Here is a 21,139-nt window from a genome sequence, read left to right as displayed (position 1 = left end):
TTTATATATCATCATTTTTATTTGGCCTCAATATTTCTGAAATCCTGGCTCCAGCCGTGAAAGGAGCTGTTTGTACAAGAGTCCACGCACACCCATAATTTAACTCTGCACAGCGCCATATGAAACGCTGGAGGGAGTTTGTGCTATTACATTTCATTTCACCGCAACACCGCAAATGACGTTATCGCAGCTTGTTACAGTTCCGGTATATTTCGTTAAATAGGTACGGTAATACGGCGAGCGGACAAGCAGCTCTCGTGTGAAGCTGTTTCAGACAACTGCGGAACAAATAGCACCGAAACAGGGACTACAAGGAACTACGTTATCGTTTTTGCCGTTCACAGTTTCTCTCCGGAGCCATAACAGAGTGACACGCAATCTTTAAAAGAGGGAAATCAAGAAGATGGCAGGTGCCAAAGTAAGTTACTTTCTCTTAAATAATGTAACTAGTCCTGTATTCAGCTTGGTTAGCGAATGTCAGCTGTGTTATGGGCAGTTCCCAAGCGTCAGAAACACATTGTTCTCTGTCATTGAGCTTCAGAGCGCTAGCTAAACGTTGGGGACATGTTAAGACATGTTCAGATCATAGACTGTATATTTAATATTAACGGTGTATGGTTGAGATTGAAGCTAACGCTGCCACGATAGGGAACAATAGGGTGCCTTAAGTAACACCTTTGTGAAAAATTAAAAATGCTTTATTTTGTTGGTTTATTGTAGTCAGCGTTGGTGTTGTGCATGGATGTTGGGTTCTCCATGTCCAACTCTGCCCCGGGCGAAGAGCCTCCCTTTGAACTTGCCAAAAAAGTCATCCAGAAGTTTGTCCAGCGCCAGGTAAAATTCAACAACACATTTGGAAAAAATAAAACGAGTAACAAATCTTCTTTGACGATCTCTGTTATAATTGACAAACACGTCTTTTACTAGGTTTTTGCAGAGACCAAGGATGAACTGGCGTTAGTTCTGTTTGGCACAGACTCCACCAAGAACCCACTGGCCAAGGATGACCAGTACCAGAACATCACTGTGCATCGTCACCTGATGGTGCCTGATTTTGAGCTTCTGGATGAAATAGAGAATCAGATCCATCCAGAGAGTCAGCAGGCTGATTGTATCCTTTTTGCGCCATACTTCTGATCAGTTTATCAGTTAACCTAGTAGGTACGGTAAATAGTGAAGTAAGGCTACATCTAATAGTCTTTTAATATCTACACATTGCTTAGCGTTTCCAGGTTACTTTTATCAGACTCACCTTAAGGTTACGGTTTTATTTGATTTGTATGGGATTCTCGCATCAATGGGATTTAAGTCCCTTGTTTTGTTGTGTATTTAATTTTCCGTGAAAGTCAAAACAGACATTTCTGGGTGGTTTATTTTAATCATTAACAATTTTTGAATAGAGTTCTCAGAAAATGTATTATATGACAATATATATATTGATATTTTGATATAAATTCACATACACTATACAGCGATATAGGATGTAATAATGATAATATCTTTCACACCCCCGGGCTTTTGTTTATTTGTAGTAATGCAGTGCTTACAGGAAGTCCTTCAATAAACTTTTATCTCTGCAGACATTTGTATTTGTCTGTAGGTTACAGCGTTCATTAGGTTAAATGTAGTTTTTTAAACTGTTTAGTCTGACCAATAAGAGAAGCTCAGGTTATATTTATCAGAAGGACCAAAATAATTTTTTTAACATTTTTTACTCGTTTAACAACTAAAATTAAATATCAGCAAAACTGGAAATGATCAATTTTACGTTGACTAAAACATTGTTTAGGTGAATATTATAATATAATATATATTATAATAATAGGTGAAAATTAAAGTTTATAATTTGATGATTTATGAGATTAGATCCACTCAAATTATGTCTAGTGTTTTGGAATCAGTTGTCTAAAGTTGGCCTTCCTGTGTGTTTGTGTACATTTTATTTTCACTATGTGCCTTTAATTTAACAATTCTGATAGAGTTGCTAGGTAAAGACCAAACACTTTGACTTTAATCATGCGTCAGATCCTGTTATTGTCCAGCCTCATAATCCGAGATGATGTGTGAGAGTCTGTTACCTCCTTAACTCCTGTTCCGCAGGGCTGGATGCTCTTGTTGTGTGTATGGATCTTCTTCAGACTGCAACAAAGTGAGAAGCTGCCTGTATCTTATACACAATCCTCCTGATTCACAAATGAAAAACTGATGTCCATGCATCTAAATGTTAATTTAGCTGATGGGATTATTCTATTTTTTTCAATGACATTGTGTTTTGGGTTTCTTTTCAGGGAAAAGAAGTGTGATCGTCTCAACATTGTTTTCTTGACTGACCTGAACACTGAGGCCAGCTCAGAGCAGCTGGACGTTATTATTAACAACCTAAAAAAAGCTGGCATTACCCTGCAGTTTTTGTAAGGTTCAGACAAATTCAACAATATGTAATTCTGAAGGGAATATATTGTATATAGAAGCCCCACAAATGTGTCCAGTGAAGTTATAGAATAACGATAATAGTAATGCAGTTGTGTGTGTCAGTTCTCTTGTCATAATTATTCAAATGTCCTAATACTTACTGTACAGTTATTGGAAGTCACTATTCTACTCAAACCTTCCATGGTACTTTCATGGCATTGACACATACCTATGTATCCTTCCTTCCACCAAACCCTTTTCAGTTTGCCTTTCCCTGCGGGGGACGATGTGGAGGGTGGAGGAGATGCGGAAGGAAGAGACCCTGGTCAGCCAGGCACGGGCAAAGGTCTATCCAAGGAACAGAAGAGTGGCCTAGACATGGTGAAACACATCATGCTAAGCCTGGATGAGGAGGACGGCCTGGAAGAAATTTACTCCTTTAGGTTGGCCTGCTTGGGATATTTGTCATGTCTCACTTCTTTCTTCTTCACATATGTTTGTCTCTGCATCACAGGGTGTTTCTACATTTAAAAGTAGTAAATGGTATTAGTTGATGATGTCATATGACATGGCGTCCCACTTTTCCCTCCCTCTGTAGTAAAGCAATTGAGCAGCTGTGCATGTTCAAGCGCATCGAGAGGAGACCTATGGCCTGGCCCTGTCAGCTGACCATCGGCAGCTGTCTGCCCATCCGTATTGTTGGATACAAAGCAGTAAGTTTACTGTGAATGTCACTGGATGAATATGCTCAGTACACAGCTTTATCGAACGAAGATATGTACACATATAATCATGTGGTAGGGTTTTACTTGTTGCCTAAGTATGGTAAACTGCACATTAACTTACTGTATGTAAAAGTAATCCTCCAAATTTCTTTCATTTTACAATTGTCTCATGTAAAAACTCAGGTGACTGCTCATCAGTTATAGTCACATAAAGGTTTTCTCATCCACAAATGCTACTCCCCATGTGTTCCAGGTGACAGAAGAGAAACTGAAGAAAACATGGACTACAGTTGATGCTCAAACTAACCAGAAAGACGACGTGAAGAGAGAGACTGTCTACTGTCTGGATGATGACAATGAGACAGAGGTGCAGAAGGATGATACTATCCAAGGTAAGACAGTTGTTTGAAACAAGATTACTTAATGTTGTACTTATAACTTAATAACACTGTGAACAAATGCTTCTTTTTCGTCCACAGGTTTTCGCTATGGAAGTGATATTGTTCCCTTCTCCAAAGTAGATCAAGACCAGATGAAATACAAACATGATGGGAAGTGCTTTGCTGTTCTCGGCTTCTCAAAACAGAGCATGGTATTATACTGTTTGTGCTAGTGGGTTGTGTATGGCATTTATAACAAATCTCAGATGAAGTAAACCTAAACCTTTTAGACTGAGCTAGTGTTTTAGATTCACCTACTGTTACTCTTCACTGTCTGCCTGCAGGTACGACGCCATCAGTTCATGGGGACTCAAGTCATCAAGATATTTTCTGCCAAGGATGATGAGGTGAGAATGGAGATTCCCTACACATTGCTGGGGACTCTGTGTTGATACTGACCTGTTTCGTTTTTCGTTTTTCTACTGTTCTGTCTGAGCAGCATGCAGGAGTTGCCCTGTCTGCTCTCATCCGAGCTCTAGATGAACTCAACATGGTGGCCATTGTACGTTACGCCTATGACCGGCGCAGCAACCCTCAAGTAGGAGCAGCCTTCCCTTGCATCAAGCAGGACTATGAGGTGAGATCACTCACTCCTAAACATGCTGTTTAAGTAAATAAACTGAATCTGTTTCAAATAGCATAGAGCTAATTGCCTTTCTCTCTCTCACCCTAAATAGTGTCTGATGTACGTCCAGCTGCCCTTCATGGAAGACCTCAGACATTTTGCATTTCCTTCACTTGCAAACAACAAAAAGTTCACTCCATCAGGTAAAAAACAACTCACAAAACAGACTTTAACTAACTTACAAACTCACACAGTCATGGTAAACTGACTGCAGACTCTCCACAAGAGGGAGCCTTTGATCGTCTTCATCATTGCAGCAGCAGCTGCTACAGTAGACCTGCAGTTGTGAACATGACATTGTTGCCCCCTTCAAGTGCAAAAAGATGTTGCAATTTTCACAGTTTCACTAGGTTCCTTGTATGTAGTTTACACACACCACACACACACACACACACCACACACACACACAACCCCCTCATGTTGTCTACATTAACTACCACTGCTCATATTTAACTAGTTTATATGTGTCACTGGTTCAGGATTGCAGGTCTGATGCTGGCCGGCGCTGCAGCTCAGCTCACTAGCACTGTGTGTATCTTTTTAAAGAGATAAATAAGTTCACTAAGAGATGAATGGAATTGTGTGTTATATGATTCGTCCAGACCCCCAGCTGGCTGCTGTTGACTCTCTTATTGACTCCATGATGTTGGTGGAGGGGGATGATCAAAAGGACATGTTCAAGGTCCACCACATTCCCAACCCTGCCTTCCAGAGGCACTTCCAGGTACTACAATACGGTTTGTTTTATTGAGATACACTACTTATTACTTAATTATTCTGAGTTGAAGCAGGTGAGGTTTTGAAGGAAGGGTATCAATTTTTTGAAGTCGGCGAAAAAAGATTTCATCTGTCCGGCTAGAGCTTCAACAGCTAGAGGCTGTTAATATTTAACCTGGATTGCCTCCGTCTTCAGTCTCGGTCTGTCTTCTTCTTTTACCCAACCTTTCTTTCAGTGTCTGCATCATCGGGCAGTAAACCCTGGCACCCCTCTTCCCCCCATGGAGCCATGGCTGAAGGCTGCTCTTGAGCGCCCTGATGTCATCAGTGAACGTTGCCAGGCTCCACTAGAGGAGATAAAGAGGAAGTTTCCTCTGACAGAAGTGGAGAAGAAAAAGGCTCTCAAGACTAGTGCTCAGATTTTTGGCAAAGAGTAAGTTTGATTAAGTGTGTGGTGGTGGGTGTTTGAACGTTACAAACAGGGTTGTTAGTTATGTTGTAGTCTGGGCCAACGGCAGTACATTCCTAGTATAATTGCTTCACAGCCGGTGCGCCGGATATTTGGCCGGATGGGCCCCGCCTTCCGCTCTTATTGTGTTGCTATTCTCCAAACACAAATCCTGGGGAAACAACAACAAACTTTGAGCTAGCAAGCTACATGCTGTATATTGCAAGTTTTGAAGAAATGTGTATGGTGTAACAAGACAAGCCTGCTTGGGTCTTCCTGGGAATGATTGTAAAGATTTACAAGTAATACATTTACGGCTTTTACTTATTTTTCCATGGACAAAATACACAGGGCGATATGCTGGTAAGAACTAAAAACGTTAAAACCATAAACCCATCTTATTTAAATTGCTCACGTTACTGTATTGTGTGAACAGTTAACTTCACAGTAGTTAATATCGTATGTGGCATTTTCTTTTGCGGGGTGCAAATGTTTTACCAAAACAAGACTCCTTCCCGAGACTATTTAGCAGAGCCACCATCTCTGCGTCAGGAGCTTAGAGCCGCCCAACACAGTCTCTCCAGGTCTGACTCCGGACCTCTCTCTGCCCTACTCTTTTATCCTCCTCCAGGTTTCCTCCTTCCGCCATGGTGTCTACTCCCGCTAATCAGTTCTAGTCGCTGACTGAATGACTGTGTCTCCCATTCTGATAATGTTAAAATCAAATATGTGGATGACACAACAGTAGTAGGACTGATTAGTGACAGTTGTGAGTCAGACTAAAGATTTGAAGTGGCAACCTGGTCTAAGAGGAACAACCTATTTTTATATGTTAACAAAACAAAAGAATTGATCATAGATTTTAGGAAAAACAGGCAAGGTAGTGGAGAGAATGTCCGGTTTTAAATTTCTTGGCACTACCATATGTCAGTCCCTGAAGTGTGAGGTCAACGCCAAACTCATTATAAGCAAAGCCCACCTTCACTTTCTGCGCCAGCTCAGGAAGTTTGGTGTAGCTAGGGATGCAATGTTCCAAAGTGTGCTAGTCTTCTCCATCGCTGTTTGATATGGTAACTCCGCCTCTTCAGAGAGGAAGCAGTTAAAGAAGATGGTGCACACCGCAGCCAAAATTATAGGCCATGGTATCCCATCTGTAGCCTCTATCTACGCCACGCGGACCAGCCATAAAGCGCAGAAAGTGCCTGACGACCCCTCCCACCCTGCTAGGTCTCTCTTCCTACTTCCGCCCTCTGGAAAGAGCGTTCAAAGTCTCAGAGGCAAAATATCCCGCTATTGCAACAGTACTTAGCCTGCCTCTATTAGGCTGGTAGACAGGTATGTACTGTCTTTTTGAACTTGATTATCACTAAGACAAATTTCAATCAACTATGTTGACATGGCAATAAAGTATTGAACTTGAACAGTTAGCTCAGACGTTCTGTCTCCTGAGAAGATAGCAAGATGTGCACTAGCCTCAGAATCGCCCTCGCTACCTCGCCCTCTCTTGTCCTAAAGATTTGTCTGTTACTCTAAGATATTTTTTTAGATGCATTCTGTTTTAATTGTTTATCAGGAGCAGTTTGCTCCAGTAATTCTGAAAATGTCTTATCTTACATACGCCAGACAAGAGGAGGAAGCGAGGCCATCCCAGGCCACAGGACATTTTATTCTTAAACGATTTATTTCTTCTATAGACAATAGTCATTGGTTTAAAGTAATGCAAACTTTTTCTTATTGGGGAATGTATGCATGGTAGAGCCAGGCCTTACTCCAAAGCGCTGTGGAGATAGGTCTGGCAATGCGAGACTAGTCATGCTGTAGTTGTCTTCAAAATATTCATCTAGATTGTGTAAAAGCATTGCTTATTTTATTATCTTTCAGTGGTGTTTTGTAAGTGTCTGTGCGGAGGTTCTACTGATTATAAAACTATTTTCAGTATTCTAACTGACCCCTTTTGCCATTTACAGCTCCGAGGAGCCAGATGCCAAAAAGGCAAAAGGAGACGAAGAAGAGGACGAGTATAACCTGGCTGACATTGCCGAAGGCTCTGTGACTTCGGTGAGAATCAGGGGAGCTGGATTGTATAATAATCCTAGAGAGAGAACCACTTTCTATAAAATCATCTATTCCAGATAACATATTTCACCACTTGTCTGAACAGCAATGCTTTAAAGTGTCCATTTTACTTCAGTCCTCACTCATTTTAAACACTTAACCAGGTGGGAAGCGTGGATCCAGCCAGAGACTTCCGTACTCTGATAAGGAAGAAGAGTCTGCCATTTGGAGAGGGTGAGGTCCATTTTTTTTCTTTTTCTGGCGAGCTGGTCTGATAAACATCTTTTCTGTTTGTATTATAAACCATCTTGATTCATGTTCGCCTGTGTGTTTACTTGTGTTTGGTTGTGGTGACCCCCGTGTCCTTTCCAGTCTGTCAGCAACTGACTCGCAGGATAGAGCAGTTGCTTAGCAACAAGAACACACACTACTACATGAAAAGCATCACCTGTATCCAGGCTTTTAGAGAGCAGTCCATTAAGGTAAATAAACATTCACTATCTTCTATTTGGGGAAATACCTGATGATGTGGATTTTTCTGTTATAAGAGTCTATGTGAAATAATCTGGACATATCCAAACGCATAGTATGGGTTTTGCTATGGAGTTTATCAAAAGATCACAGTGAGTCTGTTATATATCTCACGCCTTGAACGGGGGCCAGTTCTTGTCTGGGTATTTGCTTTTTTAAGGAGGCTCATAAATGGATTTTGAATGTTTCATATCTTTCGTAATTCAGCTGGGGGATGCCAGTTTGTACAATGGCTACCTTCAGTCCCTGAAAAGAAGCATTCCAAACAGAGGGCTGGAGGTTTTCTGGGACCTGCTTCTTCAAGGTATGATAAGCTTCTATATTCAAGGCTGCGGGATTTCTCTCAAATCACACCTCCCTTAAGATGAGAACACATCATTTCTTGAGTGCAAAATAAGTAAATGATACAAAACTGGAAGCTGTATGATGTCTAAAAATGCAATGTGGCCCTGAATCAAAAGTCTGCAAAAAGGAGTTTGGTGATTTTGGACTTGATTCTTTCTGTTTGATTGACAGATGCCATCACTCTGATCAGTAAAGACGAGGTTGAAGGAAGCACTGTATCCAAAAACGAAGCTAATCAGGTGACTCCACTATTTAACCCTTGGGTTGTCCTTCGGGTCACCGGGACCGTTCAGTTTATTTGACTTTTTATATTGGTTTGGCGTTGAGCCTCAGTGCCCCCGGTGACCATCGCGTATTATGTCATTTCACATGAAGTGGCAGGGACCTCACCCTTGGGGGTCCCGAGACCCATCCTGCACTCAAACGCGTTAAATAAACCAAACCAGTCCCCGTGACACAAAGGACAAGACAAGGGTTTCACAACTGTTTTACATATTTGAAATAAAGGTGATCTTGAGAAGGCACTCGTACTTACTTAAGCCTATTTTGTCATCAGTTTCTGGTTACTGAGGAGAAGAAAGAAGAGGCAGCTGCACCACAAGTTGAAGATACTGGAGATGTTGATGACTTGGCAAGTGTGACTTTATATTCTGTAACCTTTTAAGATTTTACATGAGCAACTGTTCCAGTGCCCCAAACTCCCATTAAGACCATTTCCTGTATATTTGCAAGACGACCTAGTGAGACCTTTTATGTAAACTCTTTATAAAAACTCTACAGTCTTACACATTTTTTTTCTCTTCCTGTGCAGCTGGACATGATGTAAGAAGGGAGGCAATTGGAATGTCTGCAGTGAACATGCAGAAGAAAGCCATCATTCAACTTGTCATGACCAAACCAATTTAAAAAAAATTCAGCCGTCCATTGTTCTGCCTCCTACTTGGGGGAGCCCTGATACTTGTAACTGGTGATACTGAGTAACGCCATACATACCGCACAGAATGGTGTTTGACCTAGCTAATGTTTACACTAGTACTTTAAACTTTTGCAAGGACTTTATGTTGAGGCTTTAGATGCTTTATGTCCTAAATGTCAAAATGATTGTAATTTTAATGAATATCTTGTTATAATTATGTGATTATTTTCAGTAATGCTGGATATAGTGAGTGCTTTAAATCTCAAGATTTATGTGCACTACATACCCTTTGTAACTTTACAGAAGACATCACTCCAAAATACTGCCAATAAACTTCAGGTTTATTATCTTAAAGCTCAATGGTTGATGATGATTTATTTTGGTTTTGGTACAACATTTTGAAGATGAATACAGTTTTCGTGACTGAGTGGTAGTAAACCAGTAACTCATGTTTAAAAAGCTAGATTAACTAAAGAAGCACCACTATGATGTTCACATCCATGTGTTCTCTTTTTAACACACCCACTGGATGAAACGGTCAAACAAACTGGATTGAGGCAGAGCAGAGAAGTCTTTTGCTTTAAAGATGGCGTTCTGGTCATTCATGGCCAGCTTCACTAGGACTTTTTGGTCAATGTCACTTCTTGTGGCTACCACTGTGGAGACAATCTGGGCTCTGCGCATGGCACTAACCGCTTCGTCCAGGTTTTTGCTGTCAGTGACGCCGTCTGTGATGAAAACAAATGAAACCTCTGCGTTGCGTCTAGTCTGGCGTGCATTTTCTCTACCCAAGATGTTGTCAATGGTGTTGAGGATGGCAGGCCCTACGCTTGAAGAAGAATCCAGATAAGGTAAACGTGCTAAGCCGTCGGCGATGATAGCACGGTCGTGTGTGAGAGGAAAGGCCACGTGGTTCTCGTCTTCTTTGCCAAACTCTATCAGTGCCAAGCGGGCTCGCATACGATCAGTCTGGCTCTCAGCCAGTCCCAGTCTTTCTGCCACCTCCTCCACAAATTCACGTACATGCCGGAAGTTCTCCATCCCCAGTCGCTCTGAGCCATCTAGTAGAAATACCAAATCCACTGGTCGCTGGACACATGGTGCTACATCAGGTTCTGTAATGAAAGAAAAAAAAACACACACTGAGCAGCACTCCTTCATAGTCATACCACTGAACAAATCATCAAGCAATGAATAATACCTACCACTCTTACAGGGAAGATCAGGGCACACAATCTCAGGATCTGTAAGAGAAATCAAATGGATATAGATTAAACAAATGGTCAGAAGGACCAGTATTGTCATCCTGCTGTTTGTACTGGTACAGGCTTACTGGGACAGAGCACAGTCTCCATCTTCTCTATGAAGTCCTCAGCCACCAAGTCAACGTATCGCTTCATCCCAGTGACGCGTTCCTGCTTGTTGCACGCGATCGAACCCAGGATATTATCATCCTGTTTATTTTGAAACATATCACCAACCCCAATGGCATTCACCACCACACTGTTGTTGCAAAGGTAGAGCAGATCTTCATTGTCGCGGGGGTCATATCGGCCATCTGTGATCACCACCACCGATACTTTGGCTTGGGCTCTCTTGCCATCCCTGATGAGTGTATCATAGGCAAACTTGAGAGCTGAGGGTGTGAAAGTGCCCCCGGCAATCCACTTTAGCTCCTTCACTGCCGTTTTAAAGTCAGAAATAGAGTTGATGTTTGGGTCATTGAGGCGAATGGCCTCAAAGGTCCCGTTGTGACTGAACTGTACAACTCCAACTCTTGTGCCTAGAAATGGTAGAGATGGCAAATTTTTCAGATGAGGCTGTAACACAATAGGTTGTTAACAAATCCCACAAAAAGACCACAACTAAAAATGTCTTAATCTGTCTGTCAATACTTTACAAATGCTTTGTCCAGTTTGAAAATCTATAAAAATGGGTCACAAATATGTTTTTATAATAAAAAAATAAAATGCATTTGTTGGGGATTATTTTTGGTCACATATTATTACACACACAGTGCTGTTGAGTATTTACTGCGGCAGGATGCTGGATGTGGAATTGACTCAAAATTAACTACCATCCATGTCCATGGCTGTTTTGTGCGGGTTTTTGGCAACAAATGGAACAAAGAAATGAGCTATATAAGGCTTGGTCCACACAGATAATACTTTTCAGTATCATAAATTAATTGTTGGATTTGGTCTTTTAGATTTGTTGAAAATATGAAAAATATAAAATATTGCCAACCTTGTCCTTTAAATTATTTAGTTGTAGGTGTGTTAACAGAAACATTAATACAACAATATGTCTAATGTTTGGCTTTGTGTTCACATCAGTACAGTATGAAGTTGAAATATCAAGTGGTTACACTTTAGATGTCTGAAAATATGCTACCCTGACTGAACTGTATGAAGAGTGTAGCGCCAACATGGGGTCCTGTATATTTGGCTCTAACTTTGTATTCAATGGTGGATGAAGTGATTCACTCCACTGAAATGGCTAATCTTTTATGGCAATCTCTACTATGTTGTTACTTTAAACTGTGTCTGCAAAAGGATTTGAAGGGACGTCTGTGCTGTGTTTTTGCTCAGCTGTACCGGTTGATGACGCAGGGTCGCTGGCCATAGATCCCAGCCTGTTGACGGTGTTGATAACAAAGTTCTTTTCCAGGGTGAAGTTTGTCAGCCCAACGCTCTCTGAGCTATCAATTACAAATACAATGTCCAGAGCTCCACAGTGCTTCTCACAGTCTGAGACAAAAGACAAGAACAAGATCAGTTTGTTGTAATATACAGAATGATGAAGATGCATTTGATTAGTGATGGTATTTACCACAACAACCACACGTCTCCCTGATATAAGCCATGACATCACAGTCCTGCAGTGATAGGGGAGCATGTTAGAAGTAATACAACCAAGGAAATCTAATACACATGTATAATATAGTATTTTCTTAACTGTAATTCTTTTTTAAGTTGACTTACATTAAGCCCCGGATCGCCCTCTGGTCCTGGGCCCCCCTGCACAGACACACAAAAACAGAGAGCGCAATGTAATTGGATCTCAAATTGCAACTGCACGCACAGAAGTCATTATTTAAGAGGTTGTGCTGTTGCTTACATCAGTTCCAGTTTCGCCTCTGGGTCCTCTCTCTCCTGGCGCGCCTGACTGACCTGGCTCCCCCTACGAAAAAAAGTGTTTTCAGTGGAAGTGACTCAATTCTGCGTGAAGTTCAATTTCTTTGGTAGTGATTTTTTTTTTAATTCAAGATTATTTTTTGGGGTTTTCCGCCATTCATTTTTGACAGGACAGGTGAGAGAGAGGGGGAAGACATGCAGGAAATCACAGGTCATATTTAAACACTGAACCTCTGCGTTGAGGCATAAACCTCGAAGTTCATGTGTGCCCGCTCTACCACTGAGCCAACCTGGCCACGTAAATATTTTTTTGATGGTTTACAGTACTCTGTACATCTTAGATTTCTACCTCAATCCCAATGCAACAGAGGTGAAGGAAACTTTCTTTATGGTGAATAAAATGTACATTAAAGAAATCTTTCCAGAAGCAATGTCTGAGGTTCTCAGGACAATCCACGAAGCTGCCTGGGAAGTTTTCTTTGGAACTGCTTCCTACTGAAGAAAGAGTTCCAGTGAAAAGTGGTCACAGTGATGTTTTTGCGTTATCTTGAGTACCTGCGACATTGTTTTTGGAAAGATGTGTTGCTGTTGAGCTTTCAAAAGTAATAATTAAATGCTGTTAACAACAAATTCCATCCACTTTTAGTGTATTGTAATCTCAGACAGAAACCTAAAGGCTTGGATTAGTAAAATGAAAAACAATTAAGCCACATATACATGATCCACGTATGACGCGCTGGCTGTGCCATTGTTTTCCTATGAGGAGACCAGTGGAGACAACTCAAACGAAGCGCTACCCTTGGCATGGCGCATTGTTCCAAATTGCTGCTGAGGGCTGTGTTTAAAGTCCAAATTATTTCAAATTTCAAATTTGACCTTGTTGCTGCTGACCTTTTAAGGGGCAACAAAATCCAAAAGCAAAAATGATGTTTCTCTGCGCTGCTCTTTGCCTCTGTGCCGCAGTATGCTCTGTGCTTTACCTCACGGTTTTGCCTCTCATTATGTGTACGCAGCTTTAGGGCGAACAGGCCATGTACATTTTAAGGCATTCTCTGCACCTCATGAACATCAATTTTTGTTTTGTCAATCAAAAATACATGTCTCTGCTCAAAACACAGCTTGCTCTGACAGACAACTAAATTCCACCTCCAACATGGTGTTATTAGTCTTACAGGTTCTCCAGGTGATCCTTTATCTCCAGGTTCTCCTTTGGCTCCACATTCACCTCTGCCCCCCCTGGGTCCTTTTCTACCTGGATCACCTCGGTCTCCCTGGAAAGATCAGAGTTACCTTTGACTCAAGTATGCAACACATGCCAACATTTTGTGAGGTAAACATGAAACCGTACAGTGGATCCTCTTGATCCAGGATAGTTGAATCCCGGTCTTCCTTTGTCACCCTTTTAGAAGAAAGAAGAGTGTGTCAATCACAAAATGTTAAAGCATTTTACATGATAAAAGTGATAAACAAAAAAGTTCTACCCACATCTGGTCCAGGGGGCCCAGAGTCTCCCCTTGTTCCTGGATCTCCAGGATTTCCCACGGTGCCCTGCAACCACAGAAGAAACTTTATCATCTACCGCGCATTTCACTCAAATATTTTGTCAATTATCCACTCAAAGCACAAGCTCTTAAAATAGGCAGATAGTGTAGTGTGATGATTAAAATTCTAAAGAACACACATTTCCTCCGGGGGCCCCTGGTTCTCCTGGCTGACCCCTCGGACCTGGCAGTCCTATGTCTCCCTAGAATAGAAAGCAAGAGAGAAAACATTATTACACGACATCCCCCTCTGCTCCAGCCCACATACTCACACTGATGTGAATTTGGCAATGCACAGTATTGGACAAATTTTAATAAAAGAAGCAGTTTTTTCTTTTGCAGAACGATTTCCTCGGAAGAAGTGATTTTATGAGAACAGGCTTGGGTTGTTTTGGCTGCCCACCCACTACATTAAGACTCCATTAGTGGAGTTCTAAGGAAGACTGGCTAAGTTTTCAGGAAGCTGCTATGTTCCTTCTGCCAAAATCCACCCACAGTATGATTGCCTCACCTTTGCACCCTTGAGTCCGTCTTCTCCGGGACGACCTCTGCTTCCCAGTGGACCTCGTTCTCCCTTTCAAAATTAAGAATAAGTGTGCACCAGACCATTAATCATCAACAAATGTATACAAATTATTGTGTTTCAGCAGAATATGGGACACATTTTCTTGAGAATATGGGGAAGAAATTCTTTATAGCAACACAGTGCCAAATCCTAATGGGCAAGTAAATGTTTATGATCTTTCTCTGGAAGAATATTATGTACTGTGACTGTATTGAATATACTCTTAGGAATTGTCTTTCTCACGATCCCTTGCCCCCCCACCCCCTCTCTCGCTGCTGAATTCTTCCACTACAATTTGTTAGTGTTGCACAATAATTTATTTGGCTCTCAGATCACCAGCATCAGCTCTCTCTCCAATCAGGTTCTCTCTGCTGCAACACATTACACTGAGTCATACTTCAGATGAAATTCTGTAGTGTTGTACTTTCTGTAGCTTTGCCAGGTTGGTATTTAAAAAGGTAACTGCTCTCATTGCAACAAACCTGCACCAAAAATAAAAAGTAATTAAAGTATACATAAATATAGTTTTCTCTGAGCCAAACTTACCTTCTCTCCTTTTGGGCCATCAGGACCTTGTCCTCCCTTTGTTCCAGCATCTCCTCTCCTTCCCTGTGAATTTGTATTCAATAATAATTTATAACAAACTAAGTCAAATTCTCAAAATAATATTTAAAGAAAATGAAAAAAGTGTTTGAGATACCCCTTCGCCTTTTGGTCCAGAATTGCCAGGACTTCCCTGCAAGAGGTATTAGTTTAAAATCAGAATCAAGAAGCTTTGTAACATTAACTTACAGTAATATGTAACAAAAGTAATTAGAATGAAAATAATTCATTTGTACCAGAGGTCCCTTTTCTCCCGGTGGCCCTGGATTTCCAGCATTTCCTTCTTCACCCTAACCAACAGAAGTGTTTGATTTGCTTTTTCGGTAAAGGAGAATCTTCATTTTCTGACAATGTTTTCTGTTGTGTTTTAATTTAGAGTTCACCTTTGGTCCTTGGTCACCCGCAAGTCCAGGGGGACCTGGCTTTCCATTGAGGCCTGGGTCACCCTAAACAAACCGTAAAACAAACAAACAAAAAACAACCATGACTGAAGACATTAACTCATTTGCATTAAATATCTAAAAGCCTACGGGAACCATTATATAATGAGATAATTTGCCGTTTCTAGTTTTACATCTATCATGTTGTAAACATTCTGACCTGTTAGTGATTCAAAAGTTATAAAAAATATATTTCACTCTGGGGTAAAATTAGTGCCATCCTTTGAGCTCTAGCATGGCTAATCAGAGTTTACAAAGTTTTCTATTCTCAACAGTTTTTTGATTCTGTAGGCTACCGTTTTAAAATACTGCACTATTTACAGCCACTACAAAAACGACTGAAATACCTCACAATTACTGAAAGATTTGCTATAAAGTCTTGTACAGACATGTTCCCCAGAGGATAAATCCTGCTGAATTTGGTGATCCTCTAACTTCTTCTCTAGTGCTACCAGCAGGTTGACATTTATGGTTTTCAGTAAAATGTCGCAACAATGTTTGGATGGATTTTTGAGAATCTTTGTTTCTTTTTTTATTGTCCCTCTCAGGATAAATTGTAATAACTTTGGTGAGACCTTCACTTTTCTTCTGGGGCCATCAGGTCAATATTCTTATCTGTTGTATACTTTGCTAAATGCCCATAAAACTAACGACAATCCCATCAGCCTGAACTGGACTTTTTGTTTGGTGCTTAGCAAATGTTAGAATACACGCTAAACTAAGATGGTGAACATGATAACTGTGTGTCATTGTGAGCACGTTAGCATTAGCTCAAAAGCACTTTGTGGTGTACAGCTAGCGTTTCATGTTTTTATGTGCCGATATCTTAAAGGGGAGAGAAAGATACTAGTTTTGACCTAACACAGACCTTTACTCCGTTGTCGCCAGGTAGCCCAGTGTCGCCAACATTTCCAGGGTAACCATCTGGTCCCTTTAAGAAACAAAAAACAAAAGTAGTTCAGTAAACCGGCAAACTAATCTTTATAGCTATATGCTTGACATATTGTAAAATTAACCTGCCACATATACATTAAATAGGATGGTTGGAATAGGATTTGACATTTTAATAATCTAACCAAATTACATCACATTTAACTTTTATAAACAGCACATTGACAGCCAAATGTTTAAAAAAAATTGAGTTTAACTGCTAGACTTACCTTGTCACCTGGATCACCTTTGCAACCAGGAGCTCCAATTCGTCCAATTTTACCCTGGAGATTTTCCAGAAACAATGATGTCATATCAGTATACTGAACAGGTTAGATCCATTATATACATTATATTTGACTTTGTCGTATGTAGACTCACCTTTTGACCGTCAGTTCCATTCATGCCAGGTCCTCCTGCCGCACCCTGAGTATTTGGATGTCAGTGAAGACAGAAAATTAACTACAGTACACTCACATTGACATTGACAGAGTCAGATGTGGTAGGGTATTAAATATATGCAAGCATAATATTTATACCGTTATTTACCTTTGCTCCACCTGTTCCGAATTCACCCTGACGAGATAAAGAAGTGCCATTAGTTTAACAGTCTTTTGTTCAATTTGACAGACGAACAGAAAAACCGGATTATGTAAAGATTGATCTCTGACCTTGTCACCTTTCCAACCAATCTCCCCCTATAACAGAGCACATAAGGACATGTTATTGAGATAAAGACGTATAACTTAGTATAATGTAGCTATGTAGCACACAAGACCATCAATCAGGGCCTCAGCAAACCTTTGAACCGGGTTGTCCAATTGGACCTTCAATGCCGGGATCACCCTGTAATGTAATAGATTATAGTTAGCATTAAAATTATGCAGTATTGTGTTTTACAGAATTTTAGTGTAATATCAAAGCTAACTTCTACCTACCTGTTTACCCTTTTCACCACTTGACCCAGGGTTACCTGTGTCTCCTTTCCGTCCCTAGAAATAAGTAGAAATATTGACATTTCAACAAAACAATCTATGGTACAAGCAGGATTATAGATTGTTTATATATTTTGGATTTTATTTTTCCATACTTACTTTTGGACCTGGAAGTCCTGGATGTCCAGGTGGCCCAGGAGTCTCATAGCACCTATGTTTATTACACTACAAGATCGAAGAGGACAACAGAACAATATTAAATGAAGTAATACATAAAAACAAGAGATTTGGGAGCAGAAAATGTGTTTATTACCTGTAAAAAGGCTTGATGTTTCTGCAAAGAACAAACGACAGTAAGTGAAAAATACTTGATAACGATGAAGTAATTTAAACCCAAAATATTTCATATCACCATGGCTTGTATGATGCGATCAATGGATTCAGTCTTTATTTCTGGTCTTCCTTGAACGATGTCCACAGCTATGTAGTCATCGCGGTACAGTTCAGAAGGAGAGCCGACTAAATCCCTCATCCCTAATTCATCGATGTTCCTGGATGCTGCCACTGAGAAAATCTGGATCTCTTTTTCACGGGCCTTCTCTGCCATCGCCTTTATTCCTCCACATGGCTCTGCTGTCACATGGCCGTCAGTGATTACCACAGAGAAGAGGGCGGCTTTTATCCCTGAGTAGTGCTGGGTCATATGCTGAGTCATTCTTCGGATGGCGCAGTCAGTGTGGGTGCCTTTGCCCTCGTATTCAACCAGATTGAGGTTCCTGATGAAGTTCTCTTTGGTTGTGAACTGACTGAAGATATGCTGCGTCTCAGAGAAGTTCAGGCCTCCTAGGGACCAGGAGATCTTGATCTGGCCCCTGTACTCCTCATCACCCAGCCTCTGGGCAAACATCCTGGTGAACTCCTTAATTTTTTGCACTAGGCTCCCAGGAGGGGCCTCTTGTAAGGCGATGGTCTCTGAGGTGTCGAGGGTGAAAAACAGCCTGATGGGACAGTCAATTATCCCATCTGAAGGAGAGAACATCAACAGAAGAATAAACATCTTAATTGCTTTGTTGAAGTGGTGGAAAGCTACTACATTTACTCAAATACTGTATTTTACTAAAGGATGACACGCAGCAAAGGGCCACAGGTTGGACCCGAACCCTTCGCCGATGCAGGACCCAGCCAACACGGGCCGAAAGCTCCCACTGGGCGAGCCAGAGGCCACCCTATCTTGAGAATTGTTGAGTAACTTTGACTAAGCCAAACATTTGACGGTATGGTTAATTTATATCCATGACGTTCCACTCCCGGAATTGCTCTCTTTCGTCTGGAAATTCCGCCGGATGTCATTCTTTTCAGATGTCTAGTTACCTTCTGCTTTCATTTTGTTGTAATTTTTAAACTCTGGCCGTTTTATGAGGACTATGGTTAACTGCTGCTCAGATCTCTGAAGGGTTAATCCAGACAACTAGCTAGACTATCTGTCCATTCAGAGTTTTCTGTTACACGACTAAAACAACCTTTGAACATTTCACCAAAACAAGTTCCTTCCCGAGGCTATTTTGCAGCCGAACTGCGGCTCCACTTGGCGCTTAGCAACGCCCAAGACGACTGTGATTGGTTTGAAGAGATGCCAATGAACCAGAGCCAAACCCTCCTCCACACCATGCGGAGGAGGGTCTGGCAATGCGAGACTATTGTATGGTTCAACCTTCTGAAATGTGAAATGTGTTTCTTATGCTTATGATTATTTTAATCATGTTAATTTACTTTTAATAATTGTGAGTTTGAATTATTGGTTGGACAAAGCAAGCATTGTGAAGGTGTCACAATAATACAACAAGACTTTCACTGACCATTTTTCATCATGTGTAATTTTACTTTTGATACTTTAATTTTTACATTTTGTTGCCAGTACTGCACTTTTACATAAGTAATATATTAAATGATTAAGTATGTTTTTAGTGTGGTATGTTCTACTCTTACTTAATCTTGTATCTTTGTACTTCTTCCACCAGTGAATACATGATAACGCCTCAATTCTTAAAAAAATAACAATTATATTCTACTGAGCTAGAAAGAAACAAATGGAACTTACTCTTGCAATCTTGAGGTCTGGGTGGAGGTAGAAGTGGAGGTGGAGTTGGTCCTGGACTGTCACCTCGCCCTGGGATTGGCCTGGGTCCACGAGGGACTAGATTTTGAGGGATTGCAGCTTGGAGCATGCATAGAAAGACTAACCCTGCAATCATCGCCATTGACTGCAAAAAAAAAACCAAGACAAGGAAAGAGAAGAGAGTCGTTGAACACTAACTGTTTACTCTAACACTCCTTTTAAATGCAGGAAATAGCTGTCAAAACAAGTGAGTCTCCACAGTGCTTAGGAATGTTTGTCGTTGTTTTAAACCATGCAGTGAATACGCGCACTGTGTGGAAAATGAGGTCAATATTTACAGAAAAACTTGTAGTTTAAATGGAAATTTTAGATGTTGCATCCCACCTGTTTGGTGAAACTGACATGCAGAGCGGTGGTTCCCAAACTATTTCATATCAAGAATGATAAAACACAAAAGAGACAACAGAAGCTCAGATTTTGTGTAAGGAGGGCCCACAATGAGCCCTCTAAAGAAGAAGTGTACCGCGGTGTGCTGTAGGAAAGGATTACTTTGACTAAAAGTAGAAAGTAAATTTCAACAAATCACAAATTAATAAGATACAAACTAAAGTGTTGGTTTAGTGTAACCCCAAAGCTCAGGATCCTAAAACATAAAGATGGATGAAAATGATATCAAAGGAAAATGAATCCAAGACAGTTGGACAGTTGTGATAGGACTTCTGTATGTATGGTAATGTAGGTACATTCACTTGAGTTACTTGTTATACTTCACAGATTTATATTTAACATTAAAAACATATAAACATTTTATTTAAAAAAAAATGCATTGCTATAAATTAAAGTAGCCGGACAGTATATACAATAGAAATAAATACTCTGATCCTATACTTTAGTAATGTAGCAATACCAGCAGAGACATATTCTGTTACAAGTAGAAGTCATGCAATCAAATGTTTTCTTAAATACAAGTTGGCTAAAGATGTATTGACATCAAAATTTACTCCAAGTACCAGAAGTACTCACTCCGCAGAATAGCCCATTATATTATAGGATTATAATTATGGATACATGAATATGTTCATCACTTTAATGTTGAAGCTGGTAAAGGAAGCTCATTATTGTTACTTTATATACCTTATCTGCTTTGAATTTCCCTTCGGGGATTGACACATTTTTATCATCATGTTTCGTGTATTTGTATATATTTTTACAATTTATAAAAAAAATTATTTTTATATTATTATAGCCTACATCTGAATCTCCAAAGTAACTAAAGACTTAAAAGAGTCAAGTAAAGTACCTCAAAATTGCACTTACTGTAAGTACATCGGCAGTGTTGCTTATACATCAATTGTAAAAAATAAAGTCAAGTACATATAAACAGAAGACTAATCGCTTCATATTATTAGCTGATCTGGTCGGTGATTACACACAAGTAAACCTTTGGAAATATTTTAAATAAACTGTACTCACCGCAGCGACTGTGCTACCTTAAGTCAAATCTACTGTTAGCTGCAACTCGAGACTGTCATAAAATGCTATGTTTCCAGAGACTGTAAACTAAAGATAATCATCTCAATCACAAAGTTCCCACATCAGCGACCTCAGTCAGGATCAGCTCTTGTTCGAGGAGCCGCCCGTTTTATCTAAATTGCGCA

General features: G+C 40.4%; 2 protein-coding genes and 1 long non-coding RNA gene across 5 annotated transcripts in view; 1 reads left to right on the top strand and 2 right to left on the bottom strand.

The window, feature by feature from the left end:
• The window catches only part of LOC116697715 (uncharacterized), a 20,528-nt gene extending 19,350 nt beyond the window's left edge, over positions 1–1,178 (bottom strand). The window contains exon 1 of the long non-coding RNA XR_004334038.1: positions 1,166–1,178. This is a non-coding gene — a long non-coding RNA (uncharacterized LOC116697715). The remainder of the gene's footprint in view (positions 1–1,165) is intronic.
• Positions 158–9,568, top strand: LOC116697684 (X-ray repair complementing defective repair in Chinese hamster cells 5). Its single transcript, XM_032529058.1, has 21 exons — positions 158–418; positions 721–834; positions 928–1,111; positions 2,101–2,149; positions 2,289–2,411; positions 2,676–2,855; positions 3,011–3,125; positions 3,391–3,529; positions 3,617–3,729; positions 3,862–3,924; positions 4,017–4,154; positions 4,255–4,345; positions 4,805–4,926; positions 5,156–5,352; positions 7,335–7,425; positions 7,587–7,656; positions 7,795–7,904; positions 8,161–8,257; positions 8,470–8,537; positions 8,855–8,929; positions 9,110–9,568. Exons 1-21 carry the CDS (start codon positions 404–406, stop codon positions 9,122–9,124), a joined length of 2,169 nt encoding a protein of 722 aa, XP_032384949.1. The 5' UTR covers positions 158–403; the 3' UTR covers positions 9,125–9,568.
• On the bottom strand, positions 9,535–21,139 carry LOC116697674 (collagen alpha-2(VI) chain). 3 transcript variants are annotated; one of them, XM_032529039.1, is made up of 29 exons: positions 20,955–21,133; positions 19,866–19,905; positions 19,464–19,626; positions 17,778–18,388; positions 17,679–17,699; positions 17,525–17,590; positions 17,369–17,422; positions 17,232–17,276; positions 17,102–17,128; positions 16,980–17,006; positions 16,812–16,856; positions 16,661–16,714; positions 16,369–16,431; positions 15,444–15,506; positions 15,297–15,350; positions 15,158–15,193; positions 15,004–15,066; positions 14,404–14,466; positions 14,033–14,095; positions 13,837–13,899; positions 13,700–13,750; positions 13,524–13,622; positions 12,335–12,397; positions 12,199–12,234; positions 12,047–12,092; positions 11,812–11,964; positions 10,548–10,997; positions 10,420–10,458; positions 9,728–10,329 (listed from the first exon to the last, which is right to left on the bottom strand). In XM_032529039.1, exons 3-29 carry the CDS (start codon positions 19,621–19,623, stop codon positions 9,728–9,730), a joined length of 3,117 nt encoding a protein of 1,038 aa, XP_032384930.1. In that variant the 5' UTR covers positions 19,624–19,626; positions 19,866–19,905; positions 20,955–21,133. The 3 variants fall into 3 exon arrangements, with proteins under 3 accessions (XP_032384932.1, XP_032384930.1, XP_032384931.1); XM_032529040.1 differs by lacking the exon at positions 19,866–19,905 and having other exon boundaries at positions 20,955–21,139; XM_032529041.1 differs by lacking the exons at positions 19,866–19,905; positions 20,955–21,133 and having other exon boundaries at positions 9,535–10,329; positions 19,464–19,623.

This window comes from Etheostoma spectabile, chromosome 11, assembly GCF_008692095.1.
Source record: "Etheostoma spectabile isolate EspeVRDwgs_2016 chromosome 11, UIUC_Espe_1.0, whole genome shotgun sequence".
NCBI lineage: Eukaryota > Metazoa > Chordata > Actinopteri > Perciformes > Percidae > Etheostoma > Etheostoma spectabile.
The sequence above is the reverse complement of the archived record's forward strand: the minus strand, read 5'-3'. Positions and strand labels throughout refer to the sequence as shown.

Coding starts and splice junctions, on each gene's coding strand:
- LOC116697684 (XM_032529058.1), top strand. Junction 4,346..4,804: donor CAAAAAGTTCACTCCATCAG/GTAAAAAACAAC, acceptor TGATTCGTCCAG/ACCCCCAGCTGGCTGCTGTT. Junction 7,426..7,586: donor CCGAAGGCTCTGTGACTTCG/GTGAGAATCAGG, acceptor ACACTTAACCAG/GTGGGAAGCGTGGATCCAGC.
- LOC116697674 (XM_032529040.1), bottom strand. CDS start 19,623: ATGGCGATGATTGCAGGGTTAGTCTTTCTATGCATGCTCCAAGCTGCA. Junction 17,277..17,368: donor GTGGTGAAAAGGGTAAACAG/GTAGGTAGAAGT, acceptor ATTACATTACAG/GGTGATCCCGGCATTGAAGG. Junction 10,998..11,811: donor CGACCCTGCGTCATCAACCG/GTACAGCTGAGC, acceptor TACCATTTCTAG/GCACAAGAGTTGGAGTTGTA.